Source organism: Episyrphus balteatus, chromosome 2 (assembly GCF_945859705.1).
Source record: "Episyrphus balteatus chromosome 2, idEpiBalt1.1, whole genome shotgun sequence".
Classification (NCBI taxonomy): Eukaryota; Metazoa; Arthropoda; class Insecta; order Diptera; family Syrphidae; genus Episyrphus; species Episyrphus balteatus.
In genome coordinates this window covers 51,042,229-51,064,917 of record NC_079135.1, presented here as the reverse complement: position 1 = coordinate 51,064,917, position 22,689 = coordinate 51,042,229, and the positions used below count along the sequence as shown (strand labels likewise).

Below are 22,689 nucleotides of genomic sequence, written 5' to 3'. Positions count from 1 at the left end.
ACTGATGGAATCCATGCATTTGTGGCAGCAATGTGAAAAACTTAAGATTTTACAGTTGAAATAATTTATTAAATTAATAGGCTTTTTTTGCACTTTGGTACCAATAACTTGCTAGTAACTCTAGATTTGATAAAAACTTTTCCCATTCTGCAATCCCCTTTGGACGCGCATATTTTTAAAAAAGTTGGCCACCTACGTTCCTATGGATCTTTTTTATACCACAGGTGTTTGAAAATTTTCATAAAATATTTTTTTTTTACATTTAGCATCGAAAAACTAATTTCAATTTTTTTTTTAAAGAAAAGATGCAACAGTTGTAAAAACTTTTAACTTCTTATGTAGTGAGCCAATTATTGTAGAAAATTATAAAAATAAGAAATTTATAAAATTCATTCATTCGTGGTTGTGGTTAAAGAAAACGTAAGATGATGAAATTTAATGTACACTGAACGAAAAAAAGCTAATATTTTCTAAACTGGTTGCGATAGAAACTTTTTCTATTCGGTTTCAGAACAGTCAAAAGTGCACCTATCAGCCATTTTAGGCTTATCCATTTTCTACCGGACACCCTGTATACAAATCTTTTTAGTTATTTGTATATTTTAATTTAAAAACATTAATTTTTCACAACATTTAATTATTTCATTTTGCGAGGCGTTTCTGTTTTTGAAAAACCATTATTATCAATTTTGCCACTTTAGGTGTTGGGCTGCCAAGAATATTTGTTTTCAGTGTTTGCCGTGGTCTATGTTGAATTATTATATTTGTTGATAATGATTTATATATATTTGTCTCCTTTAAGTTGGGATTGTTGTTTGCCTGTTTTGGTTCTTAATTGTTGTACTAAAAAGTGTGTTAGTTTTTATTGTTAGTTTTGTCGTTTAGTATTTTGTCTTGTTCTGTCTTGTAAGCATTGTAAATTTCGTATTATTTAAGTGCGTCTAGTCTTGTCCCTAATGTCCTATGTACCTAATGGTATTACGTTCGTTTCAAAGTTTGTATAATTGTGGTCATTTTTACTTGCTCTATAGGGCAAGTACCTATTGGTTTCGTGTCAAAAAAAATTTGAGGTTTTAATCAAAACTAATATTACGATGATGGAGAAGTCCGAAAAAGTGGTTTTCGTCATAACGCCGGTCGTCAAAAAAAGCTGTACATGAAGCTGCAGCCTAAACGGGTGGACGGATTTTCTTGAAATTTGGTACAGATGATTTTTTTGTAATTTCCAAGATTGTATTTTTTTTGTTTTTGAATATCTCGCTAAGAACATATACCTCCCGTACAAAGTGTTCGAGGTATTGCAATTTTCTCGAAAACGACTCTAACGATTTTGATTAAATTTAACACACTTAATGTTGTAAAATTAAATTTAACATAATTGCGTTTTTGTTTTTTTTTTTTTTAAATACCGATAATGGAAATATGATATTAACTTTTTTTAAATCACTGATGTCGGCTCTTCCCATACAGCGTGATTGAGTTATTACAACTTTCTCGAAAACGGCTCTAACGATTAAGATTAAATTTGACATACATAATGCTATAAGTGATTTTAATATAATTGCGTTTTTTGTTTTTCTCAAAAAATAAGGGTAACGGAAATATGGCGTAAGAAATTATAAAAAAAAATTACATATTTTTGCATCTCTTATGAAATTCCTTAAAAAATCAACTTATTCAAAATATTTTTCCAAAAAAGCCTTGACATAAAAGGTACTTTTATCATAAGAGCAAGTACGTGCGACCCCAGTCTTGCATTTTATTTAAATTAAAATAAAATTAAAATATCTATACAAATAACTAAAAAAATTTTTAATATACATATTTTTATTTGTATTTATATTTACATATATTAATTAATGCACATAACATGGAGACTACAGACTACACCACAAAGAAATAGTGTGAATTAATTGTGTTCAAACCCAATTAATATACTAGAATTTATCCTAGAAATTTTTAAGGATGCCCTCAAAAATCAAATATTCTTAATAAGTTCAAGATTATATTTGAGCTTGAAAAATATTTAAGAAAAGAAAAAAGTGTCAAAGTTCCAATCATCCGTTTTATTAAAGCTAAATGATTTGCACAACGTTATATCAGAGACTATTAAAAAGACACAACGATAAGCTTGGCTCAGTGAATCAAACGACATGTACATTTACAAATAAAATAAAAAAAGATCTCTCGCAATAGCTATGATGACGTCAGCGGTCAGTAAATTGTTTAAAAAGACACAAGAAGTAGAGAATTTCTTTTTAATTGCAATTAAAAATTACTTTAAAAAGAGTTAGTGAGAAAAAAATGTCAACAAAACACAAATATGTATTTCTTTTTTTCGATATTATGTACAAAGATTTTTGTAAGAATATTTGAGTTTTGGCTGTTCACTTACTGTGCAATAATTTTAAGTCTAACAAATTAAAAAAAAAAAGTTGAAGTAGGTATTTCAATAACTTTTAATAAACGAAACAAACCAACGGATTATCTCTCGATAAACATAACCCTTGATGATTTTGAAATGCAATGGTGTTGTTCTGATACCAAATCCCTAAAATCCTGTACTGAGGTATTCTGAGTCCAAAGAAAATCTGCTCTGTCACTTTAATGCTTCTCTCAGTTTTTTATTTCTATTCTTTTTTTTTGTTCATATTGATGAAACTCGCCTTTTGCTTGGAGATTATCAGTCGTCAAACAGACAGTCAGACAAACAGACATACCTAAGCGTACAACACACACAGTTCTGAATATCGAAGACATTCTGGAAATTGAAATGAAATTGCAATTTGGAGTGGTCTGGTGAGATCCGAAACCCCGAACCAAGCACCACCGCCACACCGAACCATGATTTCGATTGCCACAACACCGTATAAGGGGGGGATCTCTGTGACGATGTGGCAGTCAATTTCGGATTTTATAGTTGATGTTTTCTTTTTAGCTGCTGCTGCTGCCTCTGTCTCTGCCTTATGCTGCCTTTTTGCAAAGAGAGATTGTCCAGATTCGATAAGAACACCTCGGGTGCGAGGTTAAAACAATGGTTCATTCATGTCGTCGAAGCTCCTATCTTTCATTCAAGAAACACTCTGGTGAATTGCAGTTTTGTTTTGTTTTATATTGTTTTTTTATTTTTATTTTTTGGTTTTGTTGATTTTTTGTTTTGGCAATATTTGGATCTTGGGAGACGATTCATTCATACACATATCGGTCCGAATTCGAAATCCAAATCCTCGCATCGTGCAGCAGCAGCAGCAGCAGCAGCAGCCACATTTGATTCACAATCGTTTCGACATGTCATAGAACTGGCAAGGAGTCCAATACTATAATCTTGGCACAGGTTCAGGTATATCCAAGTGGCGGGCGTCGATGATTCTCATCTTTATACTTGATACTTGGCTAAAACCAACAACGGCATACAAAAAAAAAATACAAATACAAAAAAAAAATATTCAAGAAACAAACAATCTGTTTTGGCACATCCGGTCGCGAGAATTCCCGCCGCGCAGTCCCTCCTTGAGCTGACATCAAATAAAAGTGTGGATTAGTGGAACTGCAAGCGCGGTAGGTAAGAACTTTGCTCTGTATTTTTGTATATGTGATGCAACCGAGCAAGAGCAAATATTTATCGTGGCAAAGAACTTTTTTTTTAGTAGTATATAGTGACACTTCAATATAATATGATCCCCTCCATGATTCATGTGCTGAGAGTCGTGAGTTGGGACAGCCCGAAATTGATTGCTAGCCAAGGTGGTTAATATGTTTATAATAAATCGGAAATGTATATAAACTTCTATGGCGCTTGCATGAATGGAAGGCGGAAAAAAGGTACAGTCTTCTATGGCAATTCTGCACTTGTCTACATTGTTAAGCTTAAACGGTCACGATTTCGCAGACTTTAGTTCACTAATTGAAAGGATAGTAATTTTTTCTTAACTCAGTTTAAATGTTTTTTAAAAAATCAAAATAGTTCGGTGATACTGTCAACATAGGTTTTTAATATTTTAAGTCAATCTTCGAACTCACATTGGACAAACTTTCACCATTCTATACTTCTTAGCTATTTCAACTTATTGACTTCTGAGCTTGCACTTTTTCTTTATTTAAATTATATTCTACACCTACGCCACTGAATCTCTTTTTTAAAATAAATAAAAAAAATGTGAGATTATAGTTATTGGCCTTGGGGGTGTTAACAAATGATGAGTTATGTTAAAATTTTGCCCATGGTACATCACGAATTATTGACCTACTTCAAAGTGTATGTATTGCATGCATAGACTCTAAGTCGTTTATTGCAACATAAAAAGATTTATTAAAATCACGCATAAAAGTTCATGGTCAATAGAAGGAGGGCCAAGCCATAAGCAAATTCACACGTTTAAGCAAAAAAAATCTTTAATTTGTTTTTAAAAATATCACAAAAATGTAAAAAAAATTACTTTAGCAAAAGGCTTCAGTTAAATGTTACTTTTTTTTTTAACATCCGGTTATTAAGTCAAATATGCATTTATGGAGGCGAAATATTTTTTTGTATTTTCTTTATTTTAGGTAAAAAAAAAACTTAGATTGCAGATTATGCAAAACTTTAGGATTTCCGTAATTGATGGGGTTGCGTTAGTAAACAGAGCTTGAGGTCAGCTATTATTGCCACTTAGTAGGTATCACCACATGTGAAAATATTTGTTTCATTCATAAAATTAAAAAAAAAAAAACAAAAAAAGTGCAGACCAAGCCTACAATAATTGCACGTCTAAGTAAAAATTTAAACATTGAAGCATGCGTACCTAACCTATGGTAAGCAATGATTTCCAGTTTTTTGGAAAAAAAAATTGTTTATTCATAAGTTCAGGTGTTTTGTTTATAATACAAATATAATATTATATTATTTGTTTTTTTTTTTTTGTGTGTAGACGACATCAATCTTGGATGAAGGTAATAAAATATGCCTGCGTTTGTTATAGCACTGAAATAAGGTTTACCAGTTGGAAAGTTATTTGAAACACAACATCACAAGACAATTAATTGCGAATTTTGACCTTGGGCTTAGCTGCGCCTACTTTCACGATTGGGAAATAAGGATGAATATTAGCAAACAAAGAAAGTAAAAAAATAAAAGCAGACAGAGGGATATAAAGACTAAGGAAAAACTTTTTTTTTTAAATAAATTTTAAGTTGGCCCAATTTCAATGAGACAAAAGAACCAAATTCAGTCAAAAGGACTTACATGTCTCTCGTATCCAAATAAAAACGTTGTATAAAAACGTTACCTATTGGGTTTTTGAGAACTTTAAGGTGAACTTTTGAGCAAGTCTGCAGCAACTTTGATTTGATACTACACCATTATTTGCAGATCAAGTCTTTTTGACCCCGCACCGAAAAATTTAAAAATAATTCACAAAAACCATTATTCATTGACTAACTAACTGACCGATCTTCAAAATTATAGAGAGCATCCCGTTATCCCCTGGTGGTGTAGGTATACAAAATAAAAATCGAAAAAAAAAGTAAAAATTGTAACCATTTTTGATATTTTATTTAAACCATAATCCGTGAAACTATAACTCTATCCTATCAACTTGGAGGTAATATACACAAGCGGTTGTTGATTATTCAAAACCTTCTACTTTTTTATATAGCTATTTGCTTTAAAATATTGACTGTTTCGGCAGTATATTATTGCCAACTGTGTTTAAAAGTAAAAACTATAAAAAAAATGTAATAATAACAACAAAATTTAATATTTAATTTTTCTTTGAACCAAAATCAACTTTTTTTAATAGATTTAAATATGTTTAATTCGAATTCGAAGCAGAAAAAAATTATGTCGTCACATTTTGAAGATAAAAACTAGTCTTGAAGTTTTTATATGTAAAAAAACGTGACGTTTTAATATTTTTTTGAATAAGGATTCGAATTAATTATTTAAAAATCTGTTAGAAAAATATATTTTGGTTCAAAGAAAAATCTTAATTTTTTCATAATTTCATTTCTTTTAGTCTTTACTGTAAAACATAGTTGGAAACAATTGTAATGCTAAAATATTAAAACAAAATAAATAGGAAAGTTGTCAAAATTGTTATTAATTTTTTTAAAAGTCTAAAAAATAGCATAATAAAAGATCTTAATTTTTTTATTTTGTTGGCTTCTACTTGGTACAAGTCATTTATATTTAAGCAAATCATTTTTTGTTGATTTTAGAACCTGCACTTTCTTTGTTTTAATTTTTGTTACGTCGTTTCGGCACACAGTACCTTCTTCAGACTGCCGAAACGACGTAACAAAAATTAAAACAAAGAAAGTGCAGGTTCTAAAATCAACAAAAAATGATTTGCTTAAAAATAAAAAAAAAAAAAAAAAGATCTTAAGATATATAATGTAAGTTTAACTGATTTTGGACTTTGTTTTCAAAATGTTTAATTTAACTAGTTTAGGACCGTTTTGATATCAATTAGTTAGATTTCTAGCTTATAGGTATACATACATATCTTCTTACTCTGCCCGCAATTTCAAGCCGTCATGTCATTTTGAATATATATTATATTAATTTTAAATTATATCTGACTTGAATTATATTGACTTTTTGTCAAGAAATGGCCATGCAAATGGTTTTTGACACTAAGGTATCCAAAGGGACCACTGTGAGTATGTGGTAAAGGGACGATATAGGTAGTTACCAATACTATGTTGGCTTCAAAATTTGAAAGCTAAATTGTTGGTTGGGTACTTGGACATATAAATTTCAATTAGGAACATAAACAAATATAAGCAACAGTAAAAAAAACTCAGTGCATTTTCTTAATTAGAAAAACAAAGAGAAAAACGCCACCAAATTGAAATTGTTCACCATTTCCTTTTCCACTAAGTATAGTTAGAAACGGTTAATTAAAAGTTAAACAAACCTTCAAGTTCAACAAATCCAAATTCAGTCTTCTCTCCTTTCGTTTTCATTCTTATATATTTTTAATTTTTTTGATTTCAAAACAACTTTTCTAGCAGCTACTCTTTTTTTCTTAGTTCCGTTTTTAAAGTATTAGTTTTATTCAAGTAGAACCGCTTGTGGTTATATTCTTATAATTCGTCTTCATATAAATGGATGTATCTAACAGTATTTTAGTTCAGTCAATGAGGAGGCAAATGCAAGGGATCCGAAAAAAGTTGTGACGTCAGCTTAGTTTGGATGCAGCATTGAAGATCGGTTTACCCTGAGTATAAACCTCATTTTGCGTATTGTTTGGTGTTGTGGGATGTCTGCCATTTTGATAAACGCGTTGGTTTCAACACAACTTTTTTCGGATATTTCCCCATTGACAGAACTATCAGTGATTTCTTCATGTTCGTGTTCGTACTCACGTTTTTGGTTTGTCTTGGACTATATCTAAATAAGTGTAACTGTCTATTTGCATTGTAATTTTTTTAGCATGTCTATCCCTTTAAAAGTAAAATTTCACTTTAATCAAAATTAATCGTCATTACATTCTTCCTTAAAATGCAGACAAGAAAATATTCACAATAAATCATAATCTTTAAGCTATATGAGTAATGAGTATTGTTATAGAAATTCGTTACAATGTAACAAGAATTTCATAAAGAAGCCCGGCTCTCTCCACCTAAATCACTTTGCATACCAAACTTTTGAGTACCATATAATACCATCATGGAATATAAACCCTCTATTGTATAATATTCAACAACTCTCCATAACAAATGTGACTTAGTGGTTCAAACTGGCATATTTCTATACGACCCCAGGTCATGTTGTTGCCAAGTTGTTAGACTTGTGAAAATAGCTCCAAGTGCTGTTTTGCATTTATTCCCATCTTCTGTGCCGACTTCCATCAAAACCAAAAGTCTCTGGTCTATAGTATTTGAATGTATGTTTGTGCAAAAGGAACACCTTGACTCAATGTGCCTACTACTGCATAAACATCCATTAAGGACGAAGGCGGCACATCACGCAAGCCTTATAAATCTCGGAGTGGGTTTACAATGTTCGCAAACAACAAGTAATTAATTTTACCACTACAAGGCCTTAATGGCTCCTAAAAACTTTCAACTTTGTGTTGTTTTATTTTTTTTTGTCGTTCCTGTTTGCTTGGTCCTCTGGCGTCGTCGCTAGCGGTGGCTATATGGCGGTGTCGGTTGTAATTCTGTGTTTTTTTGGGTGCCTTGAACATAAGACTCTATGGTTGAATACTAACATGGCGTTATGCCACAAGAGAAACTTTCTTTAGAGCTTCGACGAGTAGCAGCGGTAGTGGTTGAAATCGGATTTGAACAACACTGATGATGCCGACCAAAGTAGCCTTTGGCTATATGCTCGTATTCCATTCCATTCACCACGTGTTAATTTCTCGCTCACATAATCATCATCTCTCATGATGACGACAATGTTGATGAATGCCAAAAGTTTTTTGCTCCCCAAATAGAAGGCGAGGCTCAGCTAATTCTTCATCACCATTGCACGAAAAGCAAAAATCACGCACACAAGTCTTTGCTCCGACATACAAAGTCAAAGTGTCAAAAGCTATCAATACCCAGTAGCTGATGGGTGCGACAATAATAATGTACTACGACAACGAAACTATATAGCTGGAAGCTACCCAGCTACCGCGCACAAAACAGCTCCAACATTGGATTAGTTCCCTGTTAACTGATAACATCGAGCCATGTTTTGTTAGGGAGGTTTTTGCAACACACATTTTGAGAACATATTAGGTTTTTGTGTTTGGAGGAATCAAGGCATCACTGATGAAGGAATAAACTGCTTATCGCTATGCTCGGTGTACCTGGTATAATTGGAAAATTGTGCTTTTTTATTGTCACAACGAGTATGGTTCTGCGATAAGGTTAGGAAGAAACTGACATTAATAGGAGGAATTGGGGTAAATTGTACATTTTTTTGTATTATAGTGTGAATGGTATCTATGAATTGGATTATTTTTTGTTCAAAATCTCGATATTTGTGAAAAATCATTTGCTTCTCTAACAAGGCAAGTGTTACATATTTATCGACGGAACCAACAGGTACTGAAGACTATTTGAATTGAAAGTTGTAAGAACAGAATAAGTCCACTTTCTTTCGAAATCGACTTTTTGATGCAAATGACATATTTAGGCGTAAACACATCTTTTAAGTGTCGAAGTTACAGGGCTTGAAAAATTTTATAAGTTTGAAGAACAGAATAAATCGAGGATTTCAGGCTTAACTAAGACGTTCACGGGTTTCAATTGCAGAAAACGTTGAATGGGTTATAAAAGAAGATAAAATGAGAGGGTTGAAATTGAAGATAGGGGTGTAAAAGCCCCCTATTTGTAACTTTTTTTAGAGAATCAAATTTAATATCGGAAAAATGTTTTTTTTTTTAATTGAAAAAAGAAATTCTACACCAAAAAAAATCCAAAGAAACATGAAAAAACGTCAAGAAAAACGATTTTTTGTGTTTTTTTGCTTTTTTAACGGTATCTTTTTTTAGGACTGAGATAGTTATTTGCATTGCTCATTAAATTTCAACATTCCGCCAGCCCAAAGAAGACCTTCTCAGAGCCAACCGTTAACTTAATTTGAAGTTCTCAGGGATTCTATACGCTTTTTTCTTAAAAAGCCTTAAAGGGAAGATATGAAATGCGAAGGAATGTGAGTCTCCCGCTGAAAGTCGAAGGAGGAAACAATTTTTAACAGACTGATATTTGGTATAAAAATTGGTATTGGAGTGATTTACAATCTGTTAAAAGTTTCTTAGTATCCTCCATCCGCTTGCCCGTTTCAGGAGGTCAAAGGTCACAAAAATGTACATATTAAAAACAGTGTCTAGTTGACTTAATTTCGAGAAAGTCGCAATTCAAGACAAAGGTACCGTTAGTGACGGTTCCATACATGTAATTTTATTTCATTAGTGCCTTTTTTTTTTGTCAAATAGGTTTTTTTATATTTTGTTTTTTGTACTGAAAGATTTTATTTATTGTTAGTTGTTTGTTGCTTTTATTGTTTTGAGTAATTGAACAAGTAGTCGTGAATACTTTTTGTAATTGTGTAGATACTCAAATTTATCTTTTAATGAAATTTTTATTAAAACAAATGTGTAAGTCCGGATGATAAGGCCAGAAAGTCCTCGAAATATATCGATACTTCAAAAAAAAAAAAATTATAATGCGTTTTAAGGAATTAAAAAATATTTTGGTCGTAAATAAATAATTTCAATATTTGTCTTAAAAAAATACCGATTATTTTACCTTAACTAATAAAATTAAATCCAATCGCTTCAGTCTGGTTTGGACAATATTTCAATATATGTACAGGCAGGCAGACAGATCGGCCCACAGACTTAAAAAAATTGGAGAAGCTATTTTTGTGGTTTTGTTGGATTTTTACAATTTTTTACATGTTTTTTACATTTTTCGTAGTTTCTGTTCATGTCCAATTGATTGCGCTGATAGCATCAATAATAATAAAACATCACCTGTTTTCAGAAAACTGAATAAAACTTGTTCACAATACTAAAAAGAAAGCCTTTATTTTATTTTTATTACTGAAAGTATTTGAACCTTCTCAATTTTAAGGCCTATTCAAATTAATTTAATCCGGTGGAACCTTAAAGAGCAAATTTGAAAAAAAAATAATGTTTCAAAGTGTGACTTTAAATAACGTAAACTATTATCAAATTTTTGTTTTTGCGTTTTACCTAAATATTTTTTTTTAATTTATTATTTTTTTTTATTGAAAAAAAAGGACAAGAGTATTTTATTTCAATTCTTACCAATATAAAATTATAATTTAGGTGCTTAGGAAATAGTTTTTAATAAATTTTTTTATTTTAATACTTTTCATTACATTTTAATGTTTTATAGTCAAAATTAGGTTTTTAAAACAAAACTCTTTGCTATTAATAAAAATTAATTTAATAATTGTGTAGTTACCTACCTAAATCGAATTATAAAAAAACTATTTTTTTTTGTCTTAAACAAAAAAATATTTCATAAATTATCTTTAAAGCTTCAAATCGATTTTCAGAAGTGCAAATAATATTGAAACAAAATTGATATAAGGTGAATAAAAACCTAAAAATAATCACAGTTTCATGACAGTAAATTAAAAAAAATGCAATGCAATTACCTACAATTGCTGTGAAAACTCTCTGAAAATTGGGACGATATGGTTACTAGACTTGAGTTCTATTTTAAATAAATACAAACAAAAAACTATTTTAGTGGCCTATTTTTACTTGGGCAAATGATATAATTTTCCATAAAAATGTTATATTTAAAATTAGAAAATGTCCACTAATTGTATTTCTTTCATAGATCTCTTCCCAGCTAAGTTTTAATCGCAGAGCTGAAAAACGTCTTTACCAATTTAATGTCTGGGAGATGCAACCGTCAATGCAATGTCAAATGACATTTATTTTTCATTTAACTAAAACTGAACATGAATTTCCATATTTTTATCAAAAAAATTTTACAAAAAAATGTTTTCCTTATTACCTTCAAGCCCCAGTCTCCCCTATATGCATATACCAATACCAGTTGTCACGGTTATCAAGTATTTTAATTCAAGTTTCCCATTACAGTTGCGTGCTACAGTATTGTTGTAGTATTAAATATTTTGTGATCGAACTAACAAGTTGTCATTTTTTTTTTACTCTCTTCACCCGACTTGTTTCAAAGCTTATCACAGGTGAAACATTTTCGAAAGTTATGGATACACATTGAGTGGTATCTACTTAATTGATCATAGATGTCGTGAGTTTTTGAGATGGAATTTGTTCGTTAATGGATGGATATGGATAGTGTTGTGTTTTTTTTTTTCAGCATTACAATCTGCTACTGTGTTTGCGCATAATATATCGATATGTATGTATATCTTACCAACCCAACAAGCAACTGGTTTATATAGATTGTCACAAAATCCATTTTTAACATGTAATTGGTTATAGATATCTGTCAAGAGTTTTGTACCACAACTGATAAAGGTAGTTGTTATTATGTGTGACAAGACAACAAATACGAAAGTGTACCGATATTGCTTAAGCAAATCTAATATAGATCTAATGACAAGTTTTGTTTTGCTTTAATAGAAATTAGAGTGTTTTGAGCGATATAGGTTTTGACATAATCTGAAATCATTTTATCGCGTAAAGTTTATACACACATGCTAAAAAGATATGGATAGGTAATTCATTTCGAGGTAAAAAACATTTGTAATTCTGATTATGTTTAGAAATGGATTTCTTTTTTCCAAAAGTAAAGATATAATTTTATGATAAAAAGTCTTGACAAAAGTCCATACAAATAAATTTTAAGTTAAAAGATAATAGGCGGGAATATTAAATGAAACATGAGACCGTCTCTAAAGGCTATAAAGATTGCCGAACGCAAGTTCTATATAGTTAACTCACCTAAAAATCTTATCCCAGACATGCAACGAAAACTAAAATGCTCTGCTAGTTCAAACACCTTTTTAACATCATAATCCGATACGAACAAAAAATCATCTTAAATTTCCAATGACATGCTTTTAATTCTCCCACCAAAATTAACCTTCATTGGGTACACCTTTACTGGACTCCTAGTTTTAAGAGAGGGCGGTGTTGTGGTTTTGTCTTGTTTCTCCTTTTTCTTATGATTCCTTAATTGAAAATTAATTTTATGGCGTGAAATGAGCGGCCTTTCAAGTTAACCTATAAACAGCAATCCGACCGTGGCAGGCAGCGACACTTTGGTATTACCGAACCGAAAGAAGAAAAAAAAAAATATTGAACATGCGCACTGGCTGCTGAACGGACGAACGCAAATTCTGGTTATGCCTGGCATAATAATAAAATGTCGAATTTAAAAGCGGCCATCAACAGTTGCCGCCAACGATCGCTAACAACTTTAAGCCAATTAGTGCCGAAAAGATTGCTTTTGTCCATTTGCACGCACCGATCCGACACCGCATCATTGGAGAGCTCAAATTTCCTTAAAAATGGATTTAGTCTTGGATTTTTCTGGATTCGAAAAATTTTAAAGAGAGAAGGAAGGAGAAAAATGCACTACAAAAATCTTAGAAATAAATAGGAAACGAAATATTGTGTCCGCTGTTCATGTAAAGTCACCTCAAAGAAATGCGTTTATTTTTTCATCGTAATAAGTTTTTTTTTTATGTGAACGTAGAGTTTCCATTGCCATGTTGTCAAAGGACCTCGTAGATATGTGTTGGAACATGGAAAACCGCAAAAGGCAAGATAATAGTAGGTGAGAAACATTATTATTTTCAATTTTTATTGCATCTAATATACTCAAAATCAGCGTTCCCGGACATGTCCATAACTCAAAAAAAGTCAATTATTTTCAAGTATTTCTTTTCTTAACACCACTTGTCATAATATTCTATAAAAATTTGTACATCTCTTACAAAAAATTAAATTGTCTAATTTTTTATACATTAATAAAAGTTGTCCCAAGAAAAATGACGCATGGTACCAACATTTCTTAAAGTGTCAATATTTTAATCATCTAATGTTAAAATGGTGCTGCAAGCAGTTTTTATCAGATTTATCATTCCACACCTAATTTTATGGACAAATATACTAATTGTATGTTATAATCATTCCGGGAACGCTTGGTTTGGGGTATCTTTAGACTAAAATTTACATTCATAATTTTACAGTTTTAGGTGTTGATATTTACAACAATATGGCAAAATATGTTAAAAATTGGCACCTATAAGAATCGAATGTAGATCTCCAGCGTGTGAGCCGAATACTCATCAAAATTTTAGCATTTGTAGGATTTTAAAAGTTGCCGCTCGTGATCGCCGCGTCGCTCAGGGCGCGGCCACCTAATCGCTCGGAATTGCCGCTCAAGAGTCTGTCCCTCAGCCACTCAGAACGTGGCCGTCTCTTAACAGTGCTCATCAAAAATTTCAAGACATCATCTCCTAAACGTAAAGAGAGTCCGAACTCCGAAATACATATCTAAGCTTAATATTGAAAATTTGCTAAAGACAGATATTTTAACGGTTTGCATTTACGGGGTATGAATGTTTCTTCATAACTTCTGAACTTCTTATTTTCGTTTGAGAAATATGTTTGAGATACATGTAATGTTCTCCAATAAGGAGCCCTCTAGATGTAAACTTCATGAAATAACCGGGTTTTGGTTTTAGAACTTATTTTGTTTTTCCAACTAGAACTTAATAAGGTTTTTGCAGAGCCCGAGCACATTAAAAACAAAATCTAGTTCATAACCTTCGCCTCTGGAAAGCGCCATTCAGAGAAACCCCACAAATTTTGTACCCTGTTTCTATTTCTTAATGAAATTTTACCTAATCATTTTTTCTCTAGAAGCAATACATTGGGTGATCAGGAGGTAAGAAATATTTGAAAGAATTTGATTTGGACAAAATATTTAACAGGATTTCTACTAGTGGAAAAAAAAATTTACTTTATAGGTATTCAGTGCCGGTTTAAGCACTACCGGCGCCCCTGGGCAAGATTGCAAGTGGCGCCTCTAAAAAAAAATTCATCTAAAAACTATTTTTTAAAATCACGAAAAAAAGCAATAGCAGATTATGTCTTACCTCTCATAAACTTGTGAATGCATTTATTAAAAATGTGCAGTGTATTAACTTAAAAAGGTTAACTTAAAAAAAAAAATTAATTATTCATGTCATTTAGGCTCAATTGACAAGACTACCTTTATCTCTGACTTTTTTGTTTAAACACATTTAAAGATTAGGTACAGCTGGTTTTATTTGAACAATATTTTTTCAAAAACTTTTTCAACTAGGTACATTAATGTCGTTTTCGATTGGAATCACTCAATGATTCACTCATTCTGAAATCCAATAAAAAACTTTGAATCGCTTCCACCCAATTCTAAAATTTAATATCTGTATTGGTGAAAAATCAAATATTTTGTTTTTGTTTTTTCACTAGGAGAATAAAAAACTTGCAGCACGCTTTTTAATGATTCCAGGCGCTTCCGGACGGCCAATCGAAAACAACATACCTTTATAAGTATAAGGTTTGTTCGTTGTGAGCTCTAGGGCACTCTGGGTCGCTCCGAATTCGTTGTCAAGCGTTTTTTGTAGCTCCTTTTTCAACCAGAGTTATTTCCTCTGTGTTCGATGTTCGCTGATGAAACTAAAGCTCTGAGGTGTTCGATGTAAAATGAAAACCCGAGAAACTCAGATTTTTTTCACAGTTAATTGAAATGACTTAGAGTGCCCTGGAGGGGGGAACAACGAACAGACCTATTTTTTTATTCTCACACACAAACGTAGTTTTTATGAGAAATGGAGAAGCTGTCAATTTTTGCCATTTCTGGATTTTTGGTTTTCGGGATTTTGGGATTGTGGGTTTTCGGGATTTTGTGTTTTTGGGTTTTCGGAATTTAGGGTTTTCTGGATTTTGGGCTTTCTGGATTTTTAATTTCGGGATTCTGTCCGTCTCCCTTCTCTTTCCTTATTCATTATTATAGGGGCACCTTTGCAAAAATTAAATTGGTAGGAGGAATATTAGGATTTCTTTAGTCTTTCAAAAGAAATTGGGGCGCCTTGTTCTTCAAAGATGAACGAAGATTTTGGACACCATTGTCCTTCCGGAAGCCAAATAAATTAACCCAAAATTGGGGGGCGCCTTCATTCTTCAAAAAGTTTAGGACAAACAATACGAGCGCCGTTGAAAACGTAAAATAGAAAAAAATTGGGGCGCCTTTGTGAATGTAAAAAAAATAAAACATCGATTGGAAAGACTTCGTTATTTATAAAACTTTTGTAAAAGTTCGGGGCGCCTGCGGCGCCCCTCAATTCTTGCGCCCCTGGGCGACGGCCCAGGCTGCCCCCCCCCTAAAACCGGCTCTGTAGGTATTTAATTTCAATAATTTAATATTTAAATAGATACTTTTCGAAATATTTGTATTATCGATCTGCGACTATTTGTGTACATTTTTATAAATACATATATGAATAATGCATTCTTCAGTAAATTTTTATTTAAAATTTACAATTTTTTTTTAATTTAAATTAATTTTAGGTTCTGAAGACGTTTTGAATGTTTTTTCATCAGTTTAAGAGGTTGGCTTAAGTTTAAAAAAATACACAAATTTCAACAAAAGAAATCTTTTCATGGACACATTTTTTTTTATTTATTTAAAAACTCAACTTGGGTAGGAAGAAGATTTGATGTTGAAATCAATAACATTTAACCAAAAGAAATAATATTAAAAAAGATAAACGGATATCTATTACCTATAAAATTTTAAAACATTGATAAATTTATGTAAATATTAAAATTTTATTATTTACGAACAAAAACAAAATTCAAAAAAACCTTAACCACCCGCATTGAGAAAGCTTATAGCTCTGGTGTGACATTGTATACCTACCTCAATTAAAAAGAAAACATGTGGCGGTTTGCATAAATTAACTTTGAAAATTAGCATTTTTAAAATCAAAAGCCTGTAGAAATATGGCGCCAAAAAAGCATTACAATCAACATTAACGAAAAAAAAAAACATATTGTTGATTATAATAATTTATTGTAAATTCCTTTAAAATTTTTCCATATACACCGAATTTTATTGTCAACGATAATTAAATATAAATGTTTAGGGTTTTTTTTTGTTGTATTTTATGAAGCATTAACAATTCCAGTAGCAAACCTTTCAAGTTAAAGCCGTCGGTCGCCGTGGTCGACCGGTTAACATATATTATAATCAGATGTGTTTTTTTTTTTTTTGACGGCTTATGTCAAAGATATCCGTCATTTTATTATGCAAACGTGTAATGGGAGAAATATGCAGTAAAAAGTTAATGCGCGTGCGTGTGTCTTTGGTCTTCTATTGAAGATTTGCATAAATAGAATAGATGTTATTGTTTTCCATAAATGTTTTTAACTTTTGTTCTACGACAACCTTTGAACTATTCAAAAAAATATTTTTCTTTCTAGAGTTTAAAAAAAAAACACAATTAGTATAGTTTATGTTTATGTTTAGTTCATGTTTATTTTTGTTGGTCCATTTTCAAAAAATTGTCTTGACATACGTTCTTCTTCTTCCTTTTTTCTCGGCGCTGTTATGATCTCGATGTCGAGGGGATCATAACCTTCCCACGTTACTGCTTCACACTAGTGATCCGCCTGTGGGGTTCGCCGGGTTGACCTCAGAAATCGGCGGCAAGCCTCCCGGTTTTGTATTGTTCCGTTTCTGAGGCCAACTGAATGCTGGTGTTTTTGCATTTGCTTGTACCAGGAGTTTTTAGGCCTACCTTTCTTTTTATTTCGTGTTGGAACGTTATATGATATTGCTTTTTTGACGGGGTTCTCAGGATCTCTCCTTTGAACATGGCAATACCAACTTGACATACGTTAAATTAAATTAAATTCAACTGTTATAAACTTCCTTAAGCAAGAGATCAGGACCCATTTATCTAGGGATTACTTTTGTTTTTTAATAAGTAATTTCATTTTCTCAGGCTAGTTGAAGTAGTGGGTAAGTATTAAAAAAAAAATGTCAGCATGAATTCATTTTTTTAAAAATTGAATTTTTTTTTTAAATTTCTTGAATGTTTCTGAACTACCTATATCTTGTTCTGGAAATAACTACAAGGTAAGTATTTATTTTGATAGAGGGAGAAATCAAGAAAATGATTTTCATCAAGTCCGTCGGTCTTTGCGCCTATCTGCAGACACTTCTACTCGCTGTTTTTGTGTACCGTTCAAAATTTGAGAGTTGTCAGTAACACGCCTGGCTAGTTTAGAAAAATTAATTCTTGCTTTTTAAGAAAAGCAGGATTTCATCTACTGTAACAATTTCACAGTTCTCCGAAATACATCTTTGGAATTGTTGATGAAGCTGGAAAAAAGTTATCCCAAAATAACTATCCTAAAATATTTGTATAGCCCAGACAAATTAATCAATTTTTTGTGATGATAGGATGTCGTGAGCAGCCGCCACCTTATAGAAAAGAGGTTGGTATCGCAAAAAAATCGATTTCAAGACGCTCGCTGCTGGTTTCATTTGACTTACCTACACGGTTAAAAATTTTGGTGTAGATTCTACGAAAATTTGGGTTACATATGTATGAGGCAACCCCAAAATTTTATTTAAATTAATACTTTGGATGTATAACAATAAAAATAAAATAAAAACAAAAATCTAAACTTGATTTTTTTAATTCAACTTGTCTTTTTCGTAAAGAGTTTTTTATTTAAAATGAATCTAAATTAGTTTATTAATTTGCAAAATTATTAAGCAAATTAAGCCCCATTTGCTCACACTGATCATAAATCTGAATTATAAGCAGGGTTGTAGAATGCAAAAAAAATTTCCATTAAAAAAAAAAAATATTTATTGCAATTGAAATATATTTTGCATACAAAAATGTTATTGCAAATAAAATATTTTCTTCATTGAAAAAAAAATTTAATGCAAAATGTGTACAATTAATATTTTTTTTTTAATATTTGTCGAGTTTCTTACAATAATTGTGACTATTTGGCCATACATTAGAATGTAGAAATATTAAAGTTGAAATAGCTAATTGTATGCTCAAATAACCAAAATTGTGAGAAATTAAACGAATATCTATAAAAAAAATTAATGCCAACATTTTGCATTGAAGTTTTTTTGAATGCAGACATTTTTTTAGTTGCAATAAGCATCATATTTTCACTTACAATAGATGCTTTTTAATGCAAATTTTATAATTTGCAATAAATTTTTTTTTATTTGCAGAAAATATTTTTTTTTTTTAGTTTTCAATGGAAAACGAATACATTAAAAAAAATAATTTTTTACCATAAGTAAGTGGAACTTAATAATTTATTATTATTATTATTTATGATTTAAAGTAGTTTATTTTTAGAAAACTGCCCCACCCGGCTAAGGGGGGGGGGGACTAAGCCCCATAACAAAAAATGATTGTATTGAAAACCTCTTCAAAAAACCATTTTCAATTCTTGGCACCTAAGTTATCGTACTCGTGCCTTGCGTTGATATGAATTTTTTACGAAAAAAACACGTTTACATGGATATCTAAAAAGAATCTAATCCGATTTTTCTAAAACGGATTATTATTGCTGAGACCTTCAGAAACAGAGCCTCATTTTTAGTTTTTGTCTTCATTCTATGTCAACCTTAAACTTGTTCAGGATCACTGTGACTTATCGACATTTAGGACGTAGTTTTCAGTTCTTTCAAAGCGATAAGTAGAACTTAGAGGCTTATGTCTCACTTAAATATTTACCATTGGATATGAGGGAATGGGGCTTAAACTTATAAAATCACAAATGCCATTGATTTCTTTTCACTTTGATTTATCATATTTATCCTTTGACGATGTTGTGCAATGTCATTACCATGGATGATTGATATTTTTCAAGTTTTATATAACATTTATATTATTAAAAAGCATCAGAAGAAAGAGTGCATTACCGTCGTATTTTGTTTTTTTTCTTTCAAATGATAAGTTCCAATTTCTGCATAACTTTTTATGATAGGTACCAAGCGTTTTCTAAACTGGAGGCAGGTGGGGAGTTTGGTTGACCAAAAGTACTTTATTTTACTCAAACATTCGATTAGGTATTATGTATGTTAAAATATAAGAAAAAGCATATTTTATTTTAGAATTGATATTACTGGATTTTTAGAATTTGGGATTGAATAAAAATTAATCAGCAACTCAACATCTGGCTTTTTTTTTAATTTTCTCATTCTTATAATCTACTTGATTACAAAACAAAATTTGATAAGAGCTTACATCCAAAGTGTCTAGATATACAGATAATTAAAATTGGGCCAAGCGCCACTTAAGTACCTGTCTAGTAAATATGAAAAGTGTCCCTACGGTTGCTTATTTAAAAACCTGAACATTTGCGCCAGACGCATGATAAGCTTTATGACTAAATAATGTTTTTAACCTACCTGATTATTTGGTGATCCTCTTAACGAAAAATGTGACATGTCGCAGCACACGGTCTCAACCATCAATTGTTGATTATATTAAATATTCCTCCTAGAATTATTATTTTAGCGTAAAGCACTGACGGTAACATTCGATACACTATAAACTCGAGTTACCTAAAGGATATTTTATTTGAATGCGCATACAAACAAAAATTAGCATTTACAATTTTTTAACGCACATCAATCAAATTAACACGAATCAAAATTTTGAATGAAAAAAAGAAAATCCAAAATTTATGACAATTAAAAATGAATTTATCGATAACACAATTGATAAATGGATTCACTCAGAATTATGTCAAATTCAAAATTCCACTTTAAAAAAACCAATACCCGTATCTCTTAAAAAAAAAAAAAAAAAACCGAAATCAAGGAAGAGATATTAGATTAACCCCCACGACGTCGACGATTTTTGGGGTTGGTTAAAAATTAAAACGCACGTTACAGTAGCAGATTTTGTTAATTGGTCGCCTGTCCGATAACCGACCAAACGACATCGATTACAACCAAGTAAAACAGGGGCCCTGTAATAATTTTCATTTCCATTTTTGTTTTGTTGTTTTATTTTGTACTTCTTTTTTTTTTTCTTAAGACTTATTGTAAAGGGGGCGGCAGCACTATAAAACCAAACGCCAGACAGACACAGTGCACACGATATATGATGCCCCAACCACACCTACCGTCGATTGGTTGTCATTAGAGAGGAGTCACAGTTAAGTACCAACTACTATAACACAACTTACACTGAACAGAAGCAACAGAGAAACACCAACAACAACAACAACTGTAGGCTAACTACTATCTCTACACAAAGTGCAATGTATGTTTGCTCTTTGCTCGTAAAACCGATATAAAACTGATATGGATGTGTTTTTGTGTTGTCTTCGTTTTTGTCGTCGTCGTCAAAGATGTTTTCCACTTTGTAACTGGCGATGTTTAAAAGTATTCGTGTTGCTTGTGGTCTTTTATACTTAATACCTATATCGATATAGTTACACACCACTGTACTTAGTCGTATGCGAGCTCGAGCTAGCGAATTTCCGTCCACGATGCAAATTATATTTGCCGTAATCCGTTTTGATAGCAGAAGCAGTTATAGCGACGGCAAAACACCATACAAAACCGACGCGATGATGTAGACAAACTTCATTTACACGAAAGGTGGATGTGATAAGAAGACAACAACAATAACAGTGACTGACAGATACAGAAAGAAAACACACAAATTCTAATAAAAAAAAAACAAAAAATAAAAAAAAAAGATATGTAGGTAGGAAGGTATACAAAACAATATCTCCCCAACTACTTAACCGGGCCGGGTAGACAGATATCACTCGTTGTCGCTGTGCTGCGTGTCGTTTGGAGCTTCGCCTGACAAACGTCAAAGCAAGACGGACGAGCGAAAAAATCCAACTCTCAAACCACTACGGAGCGACCAATGGAACGGAGCACACGGTCGAGCGAAAAAACGGCTAAACATCTGCTAAACATCGCAACAACCAAAGGAAACTGGCTTCGCTGTTCAAGCATGCAGTTTGCTTGCGCTGCTGCTGCTTGGTCAGTAAGTAGTATTGGCACCGTGCTTCGCCACCACCCTCTCGACCAAGACATTGTTTTTCAAATGAAAAACTACATACCAGCGCCCTCTTTTAACTGAATAAGTGTATTCGGTGGATCATTCCCCATCGCAGAAATAAGTGTATAGTTGTATTAACAAAATTGATTTACCCCAACCACAAACACCAATACTTACAACAGAATATAAACAGCGTGCAAGAGAGAAATAGAAGTAAGAAAATTAAAGAAAAAAGTATGACACCTTTCCATGGAACTCACACAAGTATTTCTTTTGCACACATAATCATGGAAGTCGTCATATGGAGAAGCTTTTTCATTCCAAATTTTTCGTGCTGCAACCAACAACCAGCAATGTAGCAAGTAAAGTGACACTCCATGATGATGGTCCCTCGTGGAATAAACTAAAAGATGCTTGCACTCGTTAATAACAGATCATTGACAGAAAGATTTGTGGAAAAAAACATTTTTTTTTTCATATCACGGGCCTAGGGATAGGGAGATAAAGCTCTTTTAAAATTTTGTTAAATATATCTTCTCCTGATTATGGTAGGCCCATGGTTGCCGTGGTTAAATTTTAATTGTCAGGATGAATGTCTAATTTGAAAATTGGTAATAGATTATATCTATTACCAATGTGATATGATTAAAAACAAACGTTGGAAAAAGAATGAACTATGTAGTTTATTAATTGATTGTATTTTTTTCATACCAATCATTAAGTGCAATTTTAAGTCAACAAACAGGATTTATGTTAAAAATCAAATTCAAAAATTTAAAATTCTACTTAAGATGATTATTTGATTTTTATAACATTCTTAAACTAGCTTAAACTTCAAATTCTTCATGAATGCTTTTGACCTCCAAAGGAGGTTTGCCATATAATTTATTGTAAAACAAAGAATTTTTAGAAGAAAAAACTCGTAAGAGCTGTTTTTTTTTCTACATAAATTTTCCTTTATTTTTAATTTTAAAAAATACATCAATCAGCTTTCTAAAACTTAATTTTTCAAAAAAATAAATGACAGATTATTAAAATTTATTATCTTTCAGTAAACTAATGGCGTTTTCGATTGGCAGTCCGGAAGCGTCCGGAATCATTCTGAAAGCGTTTTATTCGCACAAAACTGATAGTTTTGTGTGAATAAAACTTTTTCAGAATGATTCCGGACG

At 31.7% G+C, this 22,689-nt stretch overlaps 1 protein-coding gene across 1 annotated transcript in view; it reads right to left on the bottom strand.

Moving 5' to 3' along the window:
• LOC129912664 (homeobox protein caupolican) overlaps positions 1-20,036 on the bottom strand; it is a 120,610-nt gene extending 100,574 nt beyond the window's left edge. The window contains exon 1 of the mRNA XM_055991014.1: positions 19,900-20,036. Within this exon, the coding sequence (XP_055846989.1) occupies positions 19,900-19,962 (63 nt within the window). The 5' untranslated portion in view covers positions 19,963-20,036. The remainder of the gene's footprint in view (positions 1-19,899) is intronic.
• Between the last annotated feature and the right edge of the window lie 2,653 nt (positions 20,037-22,689).